Below are 13,414 nucleotides of genomic sequence, written 5' to 3'. Positions count from 1 at the left end.
AAGCCAGAAATGCCGTCCAGAGCCAGCACCCCCTTTTCCAAGGCTGGAGGAAAAGGGGGTGAAGAGCTGCTACAATCATGGCCCTTCAGTGCACTATCCAAGGAAGAGAATAGTTCTTCCAAGTCCGATTGTGCCCAGGCGTCCTCAAGCATGGATCCCAAGTGCAGAAGCTCAAGTCCATCCACTACCAGGTGCCTGCTGCCCCCTAGTGACCTCCACCTTGACATGCAGGAGAAAGTGCAAGCAACTACCAAACCAGTGGATTGGAAGATGGGGAAACTGGTCTCAGGAAGCCCCAGGTTCTGGATGTAAAGTGGGAAGATATTCTGGGGGCTCTACCATAGCTAACAGGTTCCTCTTCTACCCTCAACATAGGGCTTCTCCCTTAGACCAGTTCCCCATAAGAATGAGCCCAGTGCCCAGGAGCCCGGGAAGCACCAAGACCGTCAAGCAGGTCCCTACACCCCAAGGTACACCAAGGTCAGTTACCGGCTTCCTCCTCAATGGACTCTATCAGGAAGGGAATGAGAAGGACAGTCACTCCGGGTGCTACTCTGAGGGAGTACTTTCCATCCCTCAGTCCCACACCCCAGCCACCCACTCGTGGCTCACTGTGGCAATCATGGGCAGAGATGTTTCCCTAGCCTTCTGCTCCGGTGTGGAGGACTGAGACAGGGTACAACCCAAAGTATGCATGGGGCAGGAGAAGGTTGTCTGGTAACAGCTGAGTGTGTGGGACAAGAACAAACCACACGGTGGGTAGGGACCTCCGAGGCATTCTGGGTAACAGGACAGGCTGCCCCTTACCTTTGGTAGCTCCAGCAGCCCCCAGGTGGTAGATGGAAGCCAGGATAAGCCAGCAGGCCTTCTGTTCCTCGGGGGAGATGGCCAGCACCTTCATGGCCGTCTGTAGCTTACTGAATTGCTGAGCGGCTTTCTGTTTCTCCTCGGGCTGGAGGGCAGACAGGGGTGCTGCCTCTGAGCCTCCGGTGCTTCCCTTCCAGCCTGCCCCACACCCCTGGACCCTCTGGGAATGCACGGCCATGCTGGAACCACCCATGCGGAACCACCTGCCAATGGAGGCTTCTAGCCCCAGAGCCGCCAACTCAGTCCCCACAGCCCGGCTCTCACCTTGGCCAACGGCACGATTCCAAACACATTGTTCTCTGCCAAGTGGTTCAGGTGGAGCTCTGTCCTAGGGGTACAAAAGGGGACATCAGCATGAGGTTTGGTCCCCAGGCCAAGGCCTTGCCCCTCTCAGGGGAGTGACAACTAGTTAAAGCTTCCAGACTACACGGACTATCTGCCCATCACCCCAATCGCCCCAGCCAGCTCTGCCACCTTCCCTAACTGGAGTGGATGCCTCAGCAGGACACCAGCCTCCCTAGGAGAAAGGGTATCATCAGAACCCTGGGAAGGAGCTGGGAGCCTGCCTGAAGGGCACAGCTAGCCAGGCCAGACTGTGCCTCTGCTGGGAAAGGAGAGGAAGAGGAACCTGGAGCCACCAGCTCGACCCTGAGCAGGGAGCCAGTCTGGAGGCATGTATGGAAGAACACACAGTAGGGACGTCCAATGGGGGTGGGGTGGGGCTGAGGGCCAGCTGGAGGGTCCTGGAGGAGGCTTGGCTTCCAGACCAGCTCAGCTTACAGCAGCCGTGACACTCCAGGCAGACCACCCCACCTTCGTCCAGGTGAACTTCCTCCCCAGACCAGACTGAGCACTGGGGAGCCGGTGGTGCCCCAGCACGACCCCAAGATTTAGGGACAAGCAGTTCCTAAATGGCAAGACCTGAGTCCCTATCATCTCGCCATCCGGAGGACCCAGGCTGGAGCCAGCACACAGCAGGTAATGGACGCAGGGCATAGTGGGCCGGAAGGCCCGACATCCTAGTCAGTGGGCTGGAGTCCAGAGCCGCACTGGAGCACGCCCTCCCATCTCACCTGAGGGTGCTATCACCACAGGCCAGCAAGTAGTAGAAGACATTGAACGTGGCCTCGCTGGCTGGGCGTCGGGCCACACGCAGCTTCTCCAGGAGCATCGTCTGCGGCACAGCGTGAATGAGGAAGGGTCACACTCCGCCTACGCCTCAGCAGGAGGAGCCAGGCCCTGGTCCTCCAAGCCACAGAAGCATCATCAGAGCAGCCTGTTCCCAACCACTTCACTCCAAGACCAGAAAACCAGAGCCAGGCTAAAGGGGAAAGTCCCAGACTCCTGGAACGGGGGGTAAGGGGTGGGCACCGCCATGGCCAGCCACCCAGGGACCAGCCTTCTTTGGGTGACAGCCACTTATGGCAGAAAATTTCATTTAGGGGACGGCAAGGTGGCTTAGCAGACAAAAATACTTGCCACCAAGCCTAACTAACAACCTGGATTCCATCCCCAGGACCACATGATGGAAAGAGATGACTGACTCCAGCAAGTTGCCCTCTGACCTTCATACATGTACATGGCATGTGAATGTATGTGCAGATACACACATACACACAAGTAAATGAATATATGTAATCTTTTAAAAAGAAATTTTATTCGGCATGGTAAAGGTTGGTGTGTCTGGGCCTTCCTTTATTGCCAAGTGTGGAACACCAGCCTGAGAGAAGTCCTAAGTCCCCGGGTCTCAGAAAGTCGGCAGAGAGGGGCGGGGTTCCCAGCAGTAGGGTGGGGAGGGGAAAGGAGATGGGCAGGAGGTCTGGAGGGCAGAATTAGGTCAGCACAGACCAGCCTTGCCTACGCTGTCCCGGGCCTCCGTTCCATCGGGGCGGACTTCCAGGTTAATGAGGCACTGGGGAGGCTGACTCCTAGGGCATGGAACCAGGGCTCCTTCTTTGCTCACTCGGCCCGGGCAATGGCCCTTACCTGAATGGAGGCGGAGGCCACCTGGCCGGCTTGGTCAAAGTCCAGGGAGAGGATCTGGGAGAAGCGGGTGGCGCTGCCGTTCATGACAGTAGGGCTGTTCCCAAAGGCTTCCAGGAGGGTGTACAGAGCCTGCCACTTCTCCACTGCAAGCACAGGCCCGGGGGGACATCAGGAAAACCAGGGACAGCTCACCCTCAAGCCAGGGGCTCCGGGATGCCCCAGACAACAACTGCCCAGGGATTGGGGTAAGTGAGTTGGGGGGATAAGGAACCCGGGGATAAAAGAGCTGGCACCTAGGAGGGTCCTTCTCCTTTCCCACAGCCCTGCCCCACCCGTCTTTTTTCCCGCTGCCCATGCCTCACCAGAAAACACCTTGCTCCCGCTGGTGCCAGCAATGGTGGCCAGATACTGCACCAGATGCTGGAAGCTGGTGGTCTTGCCACTGCCGCTGCTACCCAGGAGGACAATGGACTGGTCCTGGCAGCTCATCAACATCGCCCTATATGCAGTTTGGGCCACGGCGTAGATGTGGGGCGCCATGTCCTCTCGCCGACACCCTTTGAACATGTGCATCACCTTGAACAGGAAGGGCACAACGTGAGGGTGGGGGCTTTTAGAGCTGGGCCCCCCTGGCCTCACCACTAGGGTTTGCATCTCTCTGTACTGCCATTCCACGGATGCCCAGGCATTTTGAGGGCAAGGCCACGCATGGAAAAGCAGATATCCACCAACTCTATTAACGACTGCAGGATATAGCCTTCTGTCCCCCACCCTCTGACTCCTCTTCCCAAGGTCAACTATGAGAGCGGGCAGGAAGCCAGTGGACACCAAAGAGGAAGAGTAGAAAGCCAGAACTGGTAGGGTGCGGGTGGGCGGGCGGGTCCATAGGAAGGCACACCTTCTCTGAATACACCGCAGGGGCCCCCCGGGGGCTGAGGACCAGCAAGCTAGGGCCAGCATAGGTGTGTAGCAGGCTAGCCCCATAGCGCTGGCGCAGCGTGTGCAGGGCGCTAGACTCGTTGAGGTACACCAGTGAGGCTAGATCCTCTAGACGGTCGCAGGAGGGAGCATTCGCCTGGGAAGACAGACAGTGGAGACTCAGATCCCATCTCTGTCATGGCGACAGGCTTGCCCTGCCTGGGTCCTCCCTTGCCAGCAGCTTCCTTCCAACCTTCTCTATATCGTCTTCATCCACATCCAGGATGGCTCCATCATGGTCTAGCTTCACGCGCACCTTCCCCTCAGGTAGGCTGAGCTCCTCCGACTTGAGCTGGCTGGCTGCAGAGCAGGGATAGTCGGACTTGGGCCTGGGAAGGCCTGCTCTTCTCCTTAGACCTCCTTGGTCCTGCCTCTCCCCCCCCTCCCCCCCCCCCCCCCCGCTGGCTCGCCAGCCTCTCCTTGCTCACTCCAGCCCTTACCGGAAGTAGAGGCATTCCCCATACCGGGCCTGAGCCACCTCTTAGCATCTATGCCCCACCCCCCAGAGACTCACCTAAGGAGAACCCATCCTTATGGACCAGCCACACCTTCTCCGTCTCATACCAGGCCTCTTCGGCTGCAATCTGCTCTTCCGTCTTGGCCTATCGGAGGGAGGGGAGGAATAAACAGACATTGCATTAAAACAGAGAGAGACAAAGACAGCAGAAATGAGGAGAGAGGGGAGGAGAGGGCTGAGCCACGGGGCAAGCGGGAAGGCCAGGCGGGAGCCACAGGACACAGGGCCTGGGGTTGGGAGTGAGAGGTCAGGGAAGGAGGGTAGGCCACCGGGGGTGCTGAGGACAGAGACGAGGAGATTAGGGATTATACCAACTGTGAGGGTCCAGGGAGCACCAAGGCCGAGAGGACTGGCCCCAGAAAAGCAAGTCACCAGGCTGCTCCTCCAGCGGCTCTATCCCTTCCTCCCTGGGAGCCTTGAGATCTGCACCCTGACTCAAGCCCTGAACTCTGGGCCACGGTCATGGGTTCTTTCATAACAAAAGAAAGGCCTCTTCCTCTAAGGTGGGAAGAGCCATTTCCTGCATCCTAGGATTCTGCCTTATGGGATGATAAGAGGCCCTGGGCTCTAGCCTGAAGATGCTCTATGTGGGCAAGAGGATAATGCCCTTCTCCTCCAAGTTACAGTCTACAAAGGCCCCTACTTGGAAGATGGTAGCTGCACAAACCTAGTAGGCATATTAATGCCACATGAGGGCACAGGGCTGCATGGGCATGGAGACAGCACTGATTTATCAAACACGGGGAGCGTGGAAAGGGTAGGAAAGGTCCCCAGAGATCACCAATCAAAATAAGCATGTATAAGCCTATAAGTCGGAGCGGGGCTATCAGATCTGACGCCCTCTGATAAGAACACTTGAGCTAGGAGACAGAGGCACCAGAGGAACTGGGCAAGCAAGGGGCCTAGCTGCCTGGTTATCAGGCCCCTTGGCAGCATGTGGGCAAAATGCCAGCCAAGTGATGGCATCTTGAGGGAGGCTGGCCACCCCAGCAGACCAGCCCTCAGGCTTGCACCGGCTCCAACACTGTCCCCAGCTGGCACCCCTCCCCCCAGATGTTTGCCCCAGGTGTGCCCCATTCTCATGAGAGCCAAAACTGAGGCAGAGACACCACCCTGTGGAACTGAACCCTGGGTGAGAGGTCAGAAAATGGCAAGAACAGGTAAGCAGGGTACTGTATAGTCTTCGGCACATTTTTAGGTTTGAAAAGTAGGGAGATCAGCAGACTGATCATAAAGCTGTCAACGTTTTGATTTGTCAAAGTGAGAAAAATTTTAAAATACTGGATTTTTATTTTTTAATATTTGAAGGACTGAGCTGGGAGTGTTGGCCCACACCTTTGATCTCAGCACTCAGGAGGCAGAGGCAGGCGGATCTCTGAGTTCAAGGCCAGCCTGGTCTACATAGTAAGTTCCAGAACAGCCAAAACTAACATAGAGAGATTCTCTGTCTCAAAAATAAATCACCAGTATTTTGTTTTTTTCAGATCACTTGAACCAGCTGAAATTTTTCTCTTGAGTGAGCACATTCTATGGCCAGGTGTTCGAGTGATGTTAAGGGTCATGGCCTGCCACTAGCTTCGTTCGAGATCATCTGAGAACAAATTTCTCATGCTGACCATGAGGTGGAGACAGAGACCATCTCATCTTCAGGCTGGGGCTAAGGGGAGGAGGAAGGGTCTTCTGGGTTTTTCCTTATCCAGAGTGACCTGGACTCCAGTGGCTGAGAATCTCATGAGGCAAAGCTGGGGCCGTGATGCTCCCCGACAGCCACAGCTGCACCATCTCAGCTCCCCTGGGCCCCCTACTAGAGTGGGAACCTGGAGGGAAAGAGGCCTTACGCTCCAGCAGGAGGCCCGAGCACAGACGCCAGCCCAGGTGTAAGGTGGGGGTGGTGGGCTGTCACCGGAGAAAGCAGAGAGCTCCTGGGTGGGGCAGGAGCACCCTACCTGGCTGTGGGCAGGAGAGGCGGCCTCAGGGTCCAGCTACCAGCAGCAAGCAAAGAGAGAGAGAGACAAAGGTGAAGACAGGTGGAGACCACTGCAGGTCCCCAAGAGACACCCCTGGACTGGTGAGCCAGCACTCTGCTCAAGACACAGCGTGGAGGTCAAGAGTACTTGCCCGGGACTAGGGCGCTGGCTAGGCAAGAGGCCAGACCACAGCAGGGTGGTTGGAGGTCCTTGTGATCATCAGACCTTACAGAGAAAGGCTCTTATGGGTCACTCCTCGTGGCACATAGGCATCTGTCACTCCGCCTCTAGTCAGTGTCTCCTGGACTGGCTATTCAGCCCACCCTGAATTAATCTCCCTCTTCCACGCCCTTGGCAGGCTAGGCCACCTCACAACACTGAAGGCCTGGGGCCCCTGGAATCCTCCTGATTTTTTTCCCAGGGCACCAGCTTCCCTATGGCTACCAGGCACCAAGAGAAGGCAGTCCCTCTTCTCTAAACACATGCCCAGGGGGTGACTCTCCCCACGCTAAGGGCGACATTTCAGAGATAACACAAGGGCACCTACAGCCTAAATCTAAGACACCTTCCTCAAGCCCCTGTGGCACAATGTTCTACTCCTGGGCAGGTACACCGACCACATGGCAAGCAGAGGCATAACTCCACCCACCAACCTTAGGGCTACCTGTCAACTGCCCAACCCTCGAGCCAGCCTTGACCTCTACATTACAGTCATGTTACTTAAAGCCCTCAAAAGCCTTTCTGGGAGAAATGGGAGCCAGGCAAGCTCTGGATGTTGCCTGTCAGAAATGAGAAGGGTTAATATCTCCACATGGGTCAAGACACTAGACACCAAAATGGGAAACACTGACTACTGCCTTGTCACATACCAGGTCCTAACACCAATGAGTGCCCTCAAAGTGGGAGAGCTGGGCTAGAGAAGGGGACTAGGTCCCCAGCTATGAAGGGCCCCTCCACGGTCACAGCCCTGGGCTGTCTGGAGTATCAATACTCTATGGAGTTCAGCTTTCCAGAGCCATTGTGAGGTTTCGTGGACAGCCACAGAGTTCCCCTCTATCATCACACACACACACACACACACACACACACACACACACACACACACACACGAGAGAGAGGTGGCATTACAGAAGCTGTGAAGATCCTCTCAAGCCGCTCATGTGCCTCCTCTGCGGGACTCAGCCGGACCTCGGGGTCAGCTCCTGTCTAAAGGTTAAACCACTATTAGTTCTGGCCCAGGGGACAGCAGGAGGCACCACATGCCAAGCTCTCAGCCCAGGGAGCCACCGAGACCCAATGCAGAGCGGAGCAGCATCCGGGAGACAAGCTGAGTGCTAACTTGAGTTGTGGAACTATACGAAACAAAAAAAGGAAGAGGTAGACGCCTGTGAGGGCTGGGGTTTCGTCTTCCTACTTCCCTAACCATTGTGAGCTCCAAATGACCTGCTACCCCCCATTCACTCCTGTCCCAGGATGTACAAGAGATGAACTCCAGGTCAAGACATGTCTCAGCGCCCAACTCCACCCTCATGCACGGAGAAGATACAGAGAGCTGGAGGGAGAGGCAACAGCCCTGGACAGGCACATGATACTCCCTGGCTACTTATAGGTTCCCGAGGGACTGAAGTTCAGCTTCTGCTCTGATCATCAGACCAGAAAGCCCCTGCCAACTCTTCCCTAGGGGCCAGGAACACACTGCCCTGACAGAGCATGCCAGGAGGATGGGGAAGGGCGGCAGCTGGCTTTCCTCTACATCCCGCAATACCCAGGAAGAATGGGGGCAAGGCCACTTCCGGGAAGATGGCTACCAAGAGGAGGCACCCAGTGAGTGCCTCGAGGTCCCTCAGGCCGCCTCCTGGCATCCACCTCATTCCTCTCTTTCTAGCTACAAGAAACTTAAGAAAGCTGAGGGAAGCAGGATGAAAGTTAATGTCTATCCCTCAACATATAGCCTGTGAGACCTCAGCAGGGCCCACAAGGTGGAGGAGCTTGAAAAGAACTGTCTCTAATTCAAGACCAGCTAAGGGGCCATCACCTGTGAAGATGTGGCAGTACAGAGACAGAGGGGTTCATTCTGCCTACCTGACACCCAGGTACGGGGCTTCCCAAGAGTCCTGCGGCCAGAGTGGGTATTCTGGCCAGGCCTGAAGAAAGCAGCGATGGCATTAAGAAATGTCATCAGTATCACTGCCCGTCCTACCGTTTGTGGGTGCCTGTGCCAGGGAGCAATAACCTGTGCCACATGTAATCAGCACAGCCACCCTCCAAAGCAAGTATTACACCTTGTCTGTAATTCAAAAATCCAAAGAGTTCCCCAAACAAAAGATTTTTCTTAATTATTTTGGTGGCAAAGCTGTTGATCTTTGACCCTTCGGTGGTGAGAACACTCATGGGTTCGCTTTGGCAAGAATCACGAGTTTGTTTGCAGGTGGCTGCATGTATGTATACCATAAAACATTCCAAAACATAAAAACGACTCATTCCCAGTACTTAAGACTTCCCAGAAGGGACTAAGGACCCACATTACAACTCTCCACCTGACAGACAGGCTCTCAGCAGTGGACCTTCCTGAAGTCTCACAGGAGTGTGGCTGTGGTTATGAGCCTGGGCCACCTGACTTAAGAACACTGTTTCTACCTTGCCCTCATCTGCTGAGAAGCCGATCTTTAGCTTTGGATATGGTGCCTCAAGCTGGCTTTGTATAGCTTAGAGACCAGGTCTTGACTCTCACAGAAGGGCCTGCAGCATGCCGGTTAGCGGTTCTCATCTCTCAGCACCCGGCCAGAGCCCAGGCCATCATTCATTCTAGCACAGGTTAATGAAAGGCATGCAGCCCTTGCCATGGGTGGGCACATAACCCTGGACCAGCCTGGATCACGCCAGGCTCCTTCGGGCTTAAGGAAACCACCATGAGGGTGCTCAGCCCTCAAGCAAGCGTGGTGAGGGACATGGGAGGTTAATGGCACACTCGGGTACCTCCTGCCGCACACCCGAGGCTGGTGACTTGGCCTGCTGCTCTCCGGAGACGTTTGACTTCGGGCCAGCCGAATTTGGATTAGCCAGCTCTTGTGCCGGGGCTGGGGAGCACTGCTTATTTGGGGTTTCAGGCTTGGCTGGGGATCCTGCTTTCTTCCGGGCATCCACTGTGTCTGGGGAGCCTGGTTTTCCAGAGGAGCCTGGCTCCTGGCTGGGGGCCTTCTCTCCTCTTCCAGGAGGCTGCTTGCTGCGGGACTTGTGGTCCTTGCCTCGGCCCCGAGACATCAGACTGCGCAGGCCCACAGAGAGCTCATCCTTGACTGCTTCCTTCTTCGCTTCAGGCTTTGGTGGAGCCGGAGGAGGAGGAGGAGGCGGTGGGGGTGGGGGCTTGGGACTAGAGGCTGCCTTTTCTCCCTTCTTGCCTCGAGGTGGGTGCTCAGGGGACTTGACTCCTCGGCCTGGGGGCTCTTTAGCGTTCCCAGGCTCCTCCCCAGGCAGTACCTTGCTTACCACCTTCCTCACGGCATTCGCTACCCGCTTCCGGGACAGACCTTGGGCCTCTTCATTTGGGCCTTCGGCTGAGGCAGCCCCCAGGCCATTCATAGTGAGCGTGGGTTCAGGGCTCTTTGCGCTCTGGGCAGCCTCTGAGGGAACCGGGCTGGCGGCAGGCTGAGGACTTGTAGGTGGACCACGGCTCTCTTTAGTGCTGCCCTCTAGCTACAGTCACATAAATACAGGTAGACATGAGTCGCGAACCCACGTCCCTACCCATCTCGTGCACACAGGAGACAATGGGGTGCAGCCTCAGGCCCCAAGGCCGATCTTCCATTCACCCACGGGACAACACACAGATCCTCGCGCCCCCTCACACACAGTGCTCCTCTCGCCACCCTCTAGAGTCTAGACACGTAGACAGCATTGAAAAGCGTGCCTTCTCTTTCTCACAAACCATCCCCCACCCCCCAGAAGGTGTGAAGGGAACTGGAGACACCAACACAAAGGGCCCCAAAGACCCCATGAGCACTCTAGAATTGCTGTCTTTTTTCAGGGTCACAGCCGACCCTCAGCTGAGGAGGTCGAGAAGGCAGCTCCCAGCAGCAGTCTTAGGCCTGTATCTCCACGGGGCTTCCTGCCTTGGTCACTCCGCCTTCCTTCAGTTCCCTGGGCCATCAGACCCACAGCCTGACCACCCTGGGTGGGATGATGGGAGGAAGGGGAGGCAACTCAGGCCCACAGAGGGTTAAGTATCCCAGTGGCCGCAGCTGCACTCCCTGGGGAGCAGGGTCCTGGCTCAGCTGGGTGGTCACTCAGCCTCTGGGCACCCAGGAGGCGCTTGGTGTATGCTGGCATTCTCCATCTAGAGAACCCACCTCCTCCCCGACACTCTGCCAGGAACTGTCCGAGGCGGCCACTAGGAAGGCCACGCTGGCTAATGGCAGGGCAGAGTTTCCTGCAAAGCTAGCCACACTGCCTGGGAGAATTCAGGTCATTTCAGGGGCTGACCAGTGATGTGCTATTCACTGACTTGTAGCTCAGTCCTCCATCCCCTGAGCAATGTGATTGTAGATCACACCGCTGTGAAGGTCTAGCTGCCACGCCTGTGTACAGGCTCACAGATGATAGACCTGCCACATGCCGAGGGCACCTCACCTCCTGAGCATGGGCTTTAGTTCAGGTCTCTGCTCTAGGGAGGTTCTGCTGCAGGGGTGAAGAGGGAGGGCTGGACGGTGGCTCTTCTGAAGCTTCTCAGGCCAAGAGTATTCAGTGGCATGCCAGGGTACTGTGGAACTGGCCATAGCGCCAACTGCCAGCTCTTTCTTTCTCTCTTCTGATTTCTGGCTCCCTTCCCCCACGGGTGAAGAGGACGACATGATGGTAATTGCTAACACATACATAGTGCTTTGCCTGCTAGACTCTCCTAAGTACGTGTTATTTTTGAAGAAAGAAGGAAGGAAGGAAGGAAGGAAGGAAGGAAGGAAGGAAGGAAGGAAGGAAGGAAGGAAGGAAGGAAGGAAAAGAAAGAGAAAGAAAGAAAGAAAGAAAGAAAGAAAGAAAGAAAGAAAGAAAGAAAGAAAGAAAGAAAGAAAGAAAGAAAGAAAGAAAAAGAAGAAAGAACCTCTCTCACATATCTCAAAAACATCCTTTTGAAACCACAGGTTAACTCTGGCCCTCCAGGATTGTTTACAGGTCCAAAGGAAGTCACATGCCTGGCTAGTCAAATCATCCAAGGAAGTAGGGGCAGCTAGGACAGCTACCATTTGGGGTAAGGAAGCATGATTTCGTGCCGCAGTTTGCCCGCCCTGGCAACGACTACATCCTCTCTTGGACACACATCTGGCCCACTGCTCAGATGTCTTCCCTCTCACCCTGTAAAAGTCCAGCTGTATTCGGGGTCTCTGCCCCAAGGTAGCAGGGGGCTGTGGACATTGGGCAGCCGTGGGCAGCCTCCAGGTTGTGCACAGAGCAGCTGAGGGGGTGGGGTGGGGTGGGGTGGGGTGGACGCAGCAGCGGCAGCTGCAGTGAATCCCTCGGTGTCCTTGTCCTGGGCCACCCAGCGCAGTGAAGAGTCCCAACAGCTGAGCTCTTATTTGGTCGGGGCTCGCTGACCTGAGAGTTTACCCACCTGAGCACCGCTGCCCCAAAGGGTCTGAGAAACGGCCTGAAGGTAGGCAACTAAAGGGGGCTGAGGGGGAGGTGGGGGGGACCCCAAAGCACCTTGGCTTACCTCCACTTAATACACCAGAAGTACAGCCACACACACGACACTTTCCACCATTACTGACATTCCCTTTAACCACATCAGCAACACTGGAAGTGATGGCCAATCCACCAGACACGTGTGCACACACCCACACTTGTGTACATGTGCACACATGCATACACATGTACGTGCCCCCCCCCCATCTCAGGGAAGCACTTACGGCCCCTTCCTCTTTGCCAGGAGGGCCAGGTTTTGGCAGAGTTTTGTCCTCCTCTTTAACCTGAGGGAGCAGACAGAGAAGTCACTGGCAGGTCCAAGCTGGGAGACCTGACACCAGCATGAAAAGATCTAGGGGTCTTTCTCTCCCCGAGAACCAGAGCAGTGCTGGGTGTGGGGGGGCTGAGGAAGGCATCTCTTTACCTGCGATTGGAACCGTCCAGAGACAGTGTTTTAAGAACTAAGAGTCTCCATGGAAGTAAACCCCAAGGATGCTGGGGGGCTCAGTAGCCAGCCCACCGGGGCTGTCAGAAGTCCACATCATGGCCTCAGGGTCACAAAATTACCAGCCATGGAGATGGGGGAAGGAACCCCAAGGTAAGGTAAGGTGTGGAGGAGAGAGATGCCGCTGACTGGGGTGTGGGTTTGGGCCAGAGCAGGAGCTGGTAGCCTGAGTCAGGAGGGGCAGAGTCGGGGGAAACAGCAGACGCCGAGCTGTGTGGGGTAAGGACTGGTGATGCTGATGCTGTGAAGGTTCTTCCAGTTCAGAGACTGGCTGGGAAGGAACTCCAAGGGGGTAGGCCCCCAGGTCAGAAAGCCTGCTCTTCTAGGACCTCTCAGCATCTCTCCCTCCTAAAGCCCAGGCAGGCCCAGGAGATTTAATGGGTCTTCCTTCCCTAGGCAGTTCTGTCCCTAAGCCCACAGTACCCCCAGCGTGCCTTGCTTTCCCTGCACAGTAGGGGAGATAGGGGCCCAGGAAGAAGCCCGATCTCTAACGGAAGATATTCTTAGCAACACCCAGAATCAATTATCCAATAGCAAAGTGATGCTGTCCATTTTCAACCAGGATCTGTGGTCAATTTTGAGCTCCAATTAGCAGTGCCTGGACACTGCCCAGCAGGATGACCACTGCAGTATTGAAGCTGCATCTTGTCCACGAAGCATATTCAGTGGGTCCAGGGTTCAGTTAGTTCTCACAGACATGGACAGAGGGAAGATGGCAAATACTCACAGAGAAAACCTTTCTACTTCAGGAACTGGGGTCTGTGCGGAGAAGGGGAAGCGAAGGGCTGGACAGAGAGGATATATGCAGGCTGGCTAGGTCTGTACATGCTGCCCTCCTCACCAAGGGCCATCACCCCTCCCCACAGGGATCACACCATGCATTAGCCCCTAGGCACACAGGTTAGAGGATAGCAGTGTCCC

At 55.9% G+C, this 13,414-nt stretch overlaps 1 protein-coding gene across 17 annotated transcripts in view; it reads right to left on the bottom strand.

The window, feature by feature from the left end:
* Myo18a (myosin XVIIIA) overlaps positions 1–13,414 on the bottom strand; it is a 104,592-nt gene that overhangs the window by 43,638 nt on the left and 47,540 nt on the right. For 7 of the 17 annotated variants that reach the window (XM_076542922.1, XM_076542932.1, XM_076542933.1 and 4 more), the window contains exons 3-12: positions 7,444–7,521; positions 6,187–6,330; positions 4,346–4,433; positions 4,025–4,131; positions 3,752–3,928; positions 3,216–3,429; positions 2,854–2,996; positions 1,941–2,041; positions 1,132–1,195; positions 808–952 (exon numbers count right to left, since the gene is read on the bottom strand). In XM_076542922.1, coding sequence (XP_076399037.1) covers positions 808–952; positions 1,132–1,195; positions 1,941–2,041; positions 2,854–2,996; positions 3,216–3,429; positions 3,752–3,928; positions 4,025–4,131; positions 4,346–4,433; positions 6,187–6,330; positions 7,444–7,521 — 1,261 coding nt within the window. Of the gene's footprint in view, positions 1–807; positions 953–1,131; positions 1,196–1,940; positions 2,042–2,853; positions 2,997–3,215; positions 3,430–3,751; positions 3,929–4,024; positions 4,132–4,345; positions 4,434–6,186; positions 6,331–7,443; positions 7,522–9,291; positions 10,009–12,212; positions 12,275–13,414 lie in introns of all 17 variants that reach the window. The other 10 variants (XM_076542930.1, XM_076542935.1, XM_076542939.1 and 7 more) reach the window with 5 other exon arrangements.

Source organism: Peromyscus maniculatus, chromosome 8, assembly GCF_049852395.1.
Source record: "Peromyscus maniculatus bairdii isolate BWxNUB_F1_BW_parent chromosome 8, HU_Pman_BW_mat_3.1, whole genome shotgun sequence".
Classification (NCBI taxonomy): Eukaryota; Metazoa; Chordata; class Mammalia; order Rodentia; family Cricetidae; genus Peromyscus; species Peromyscus maniculatus.
This window is presented reverse-complemented; position numbering and strand designations above follow the sequence as displayed.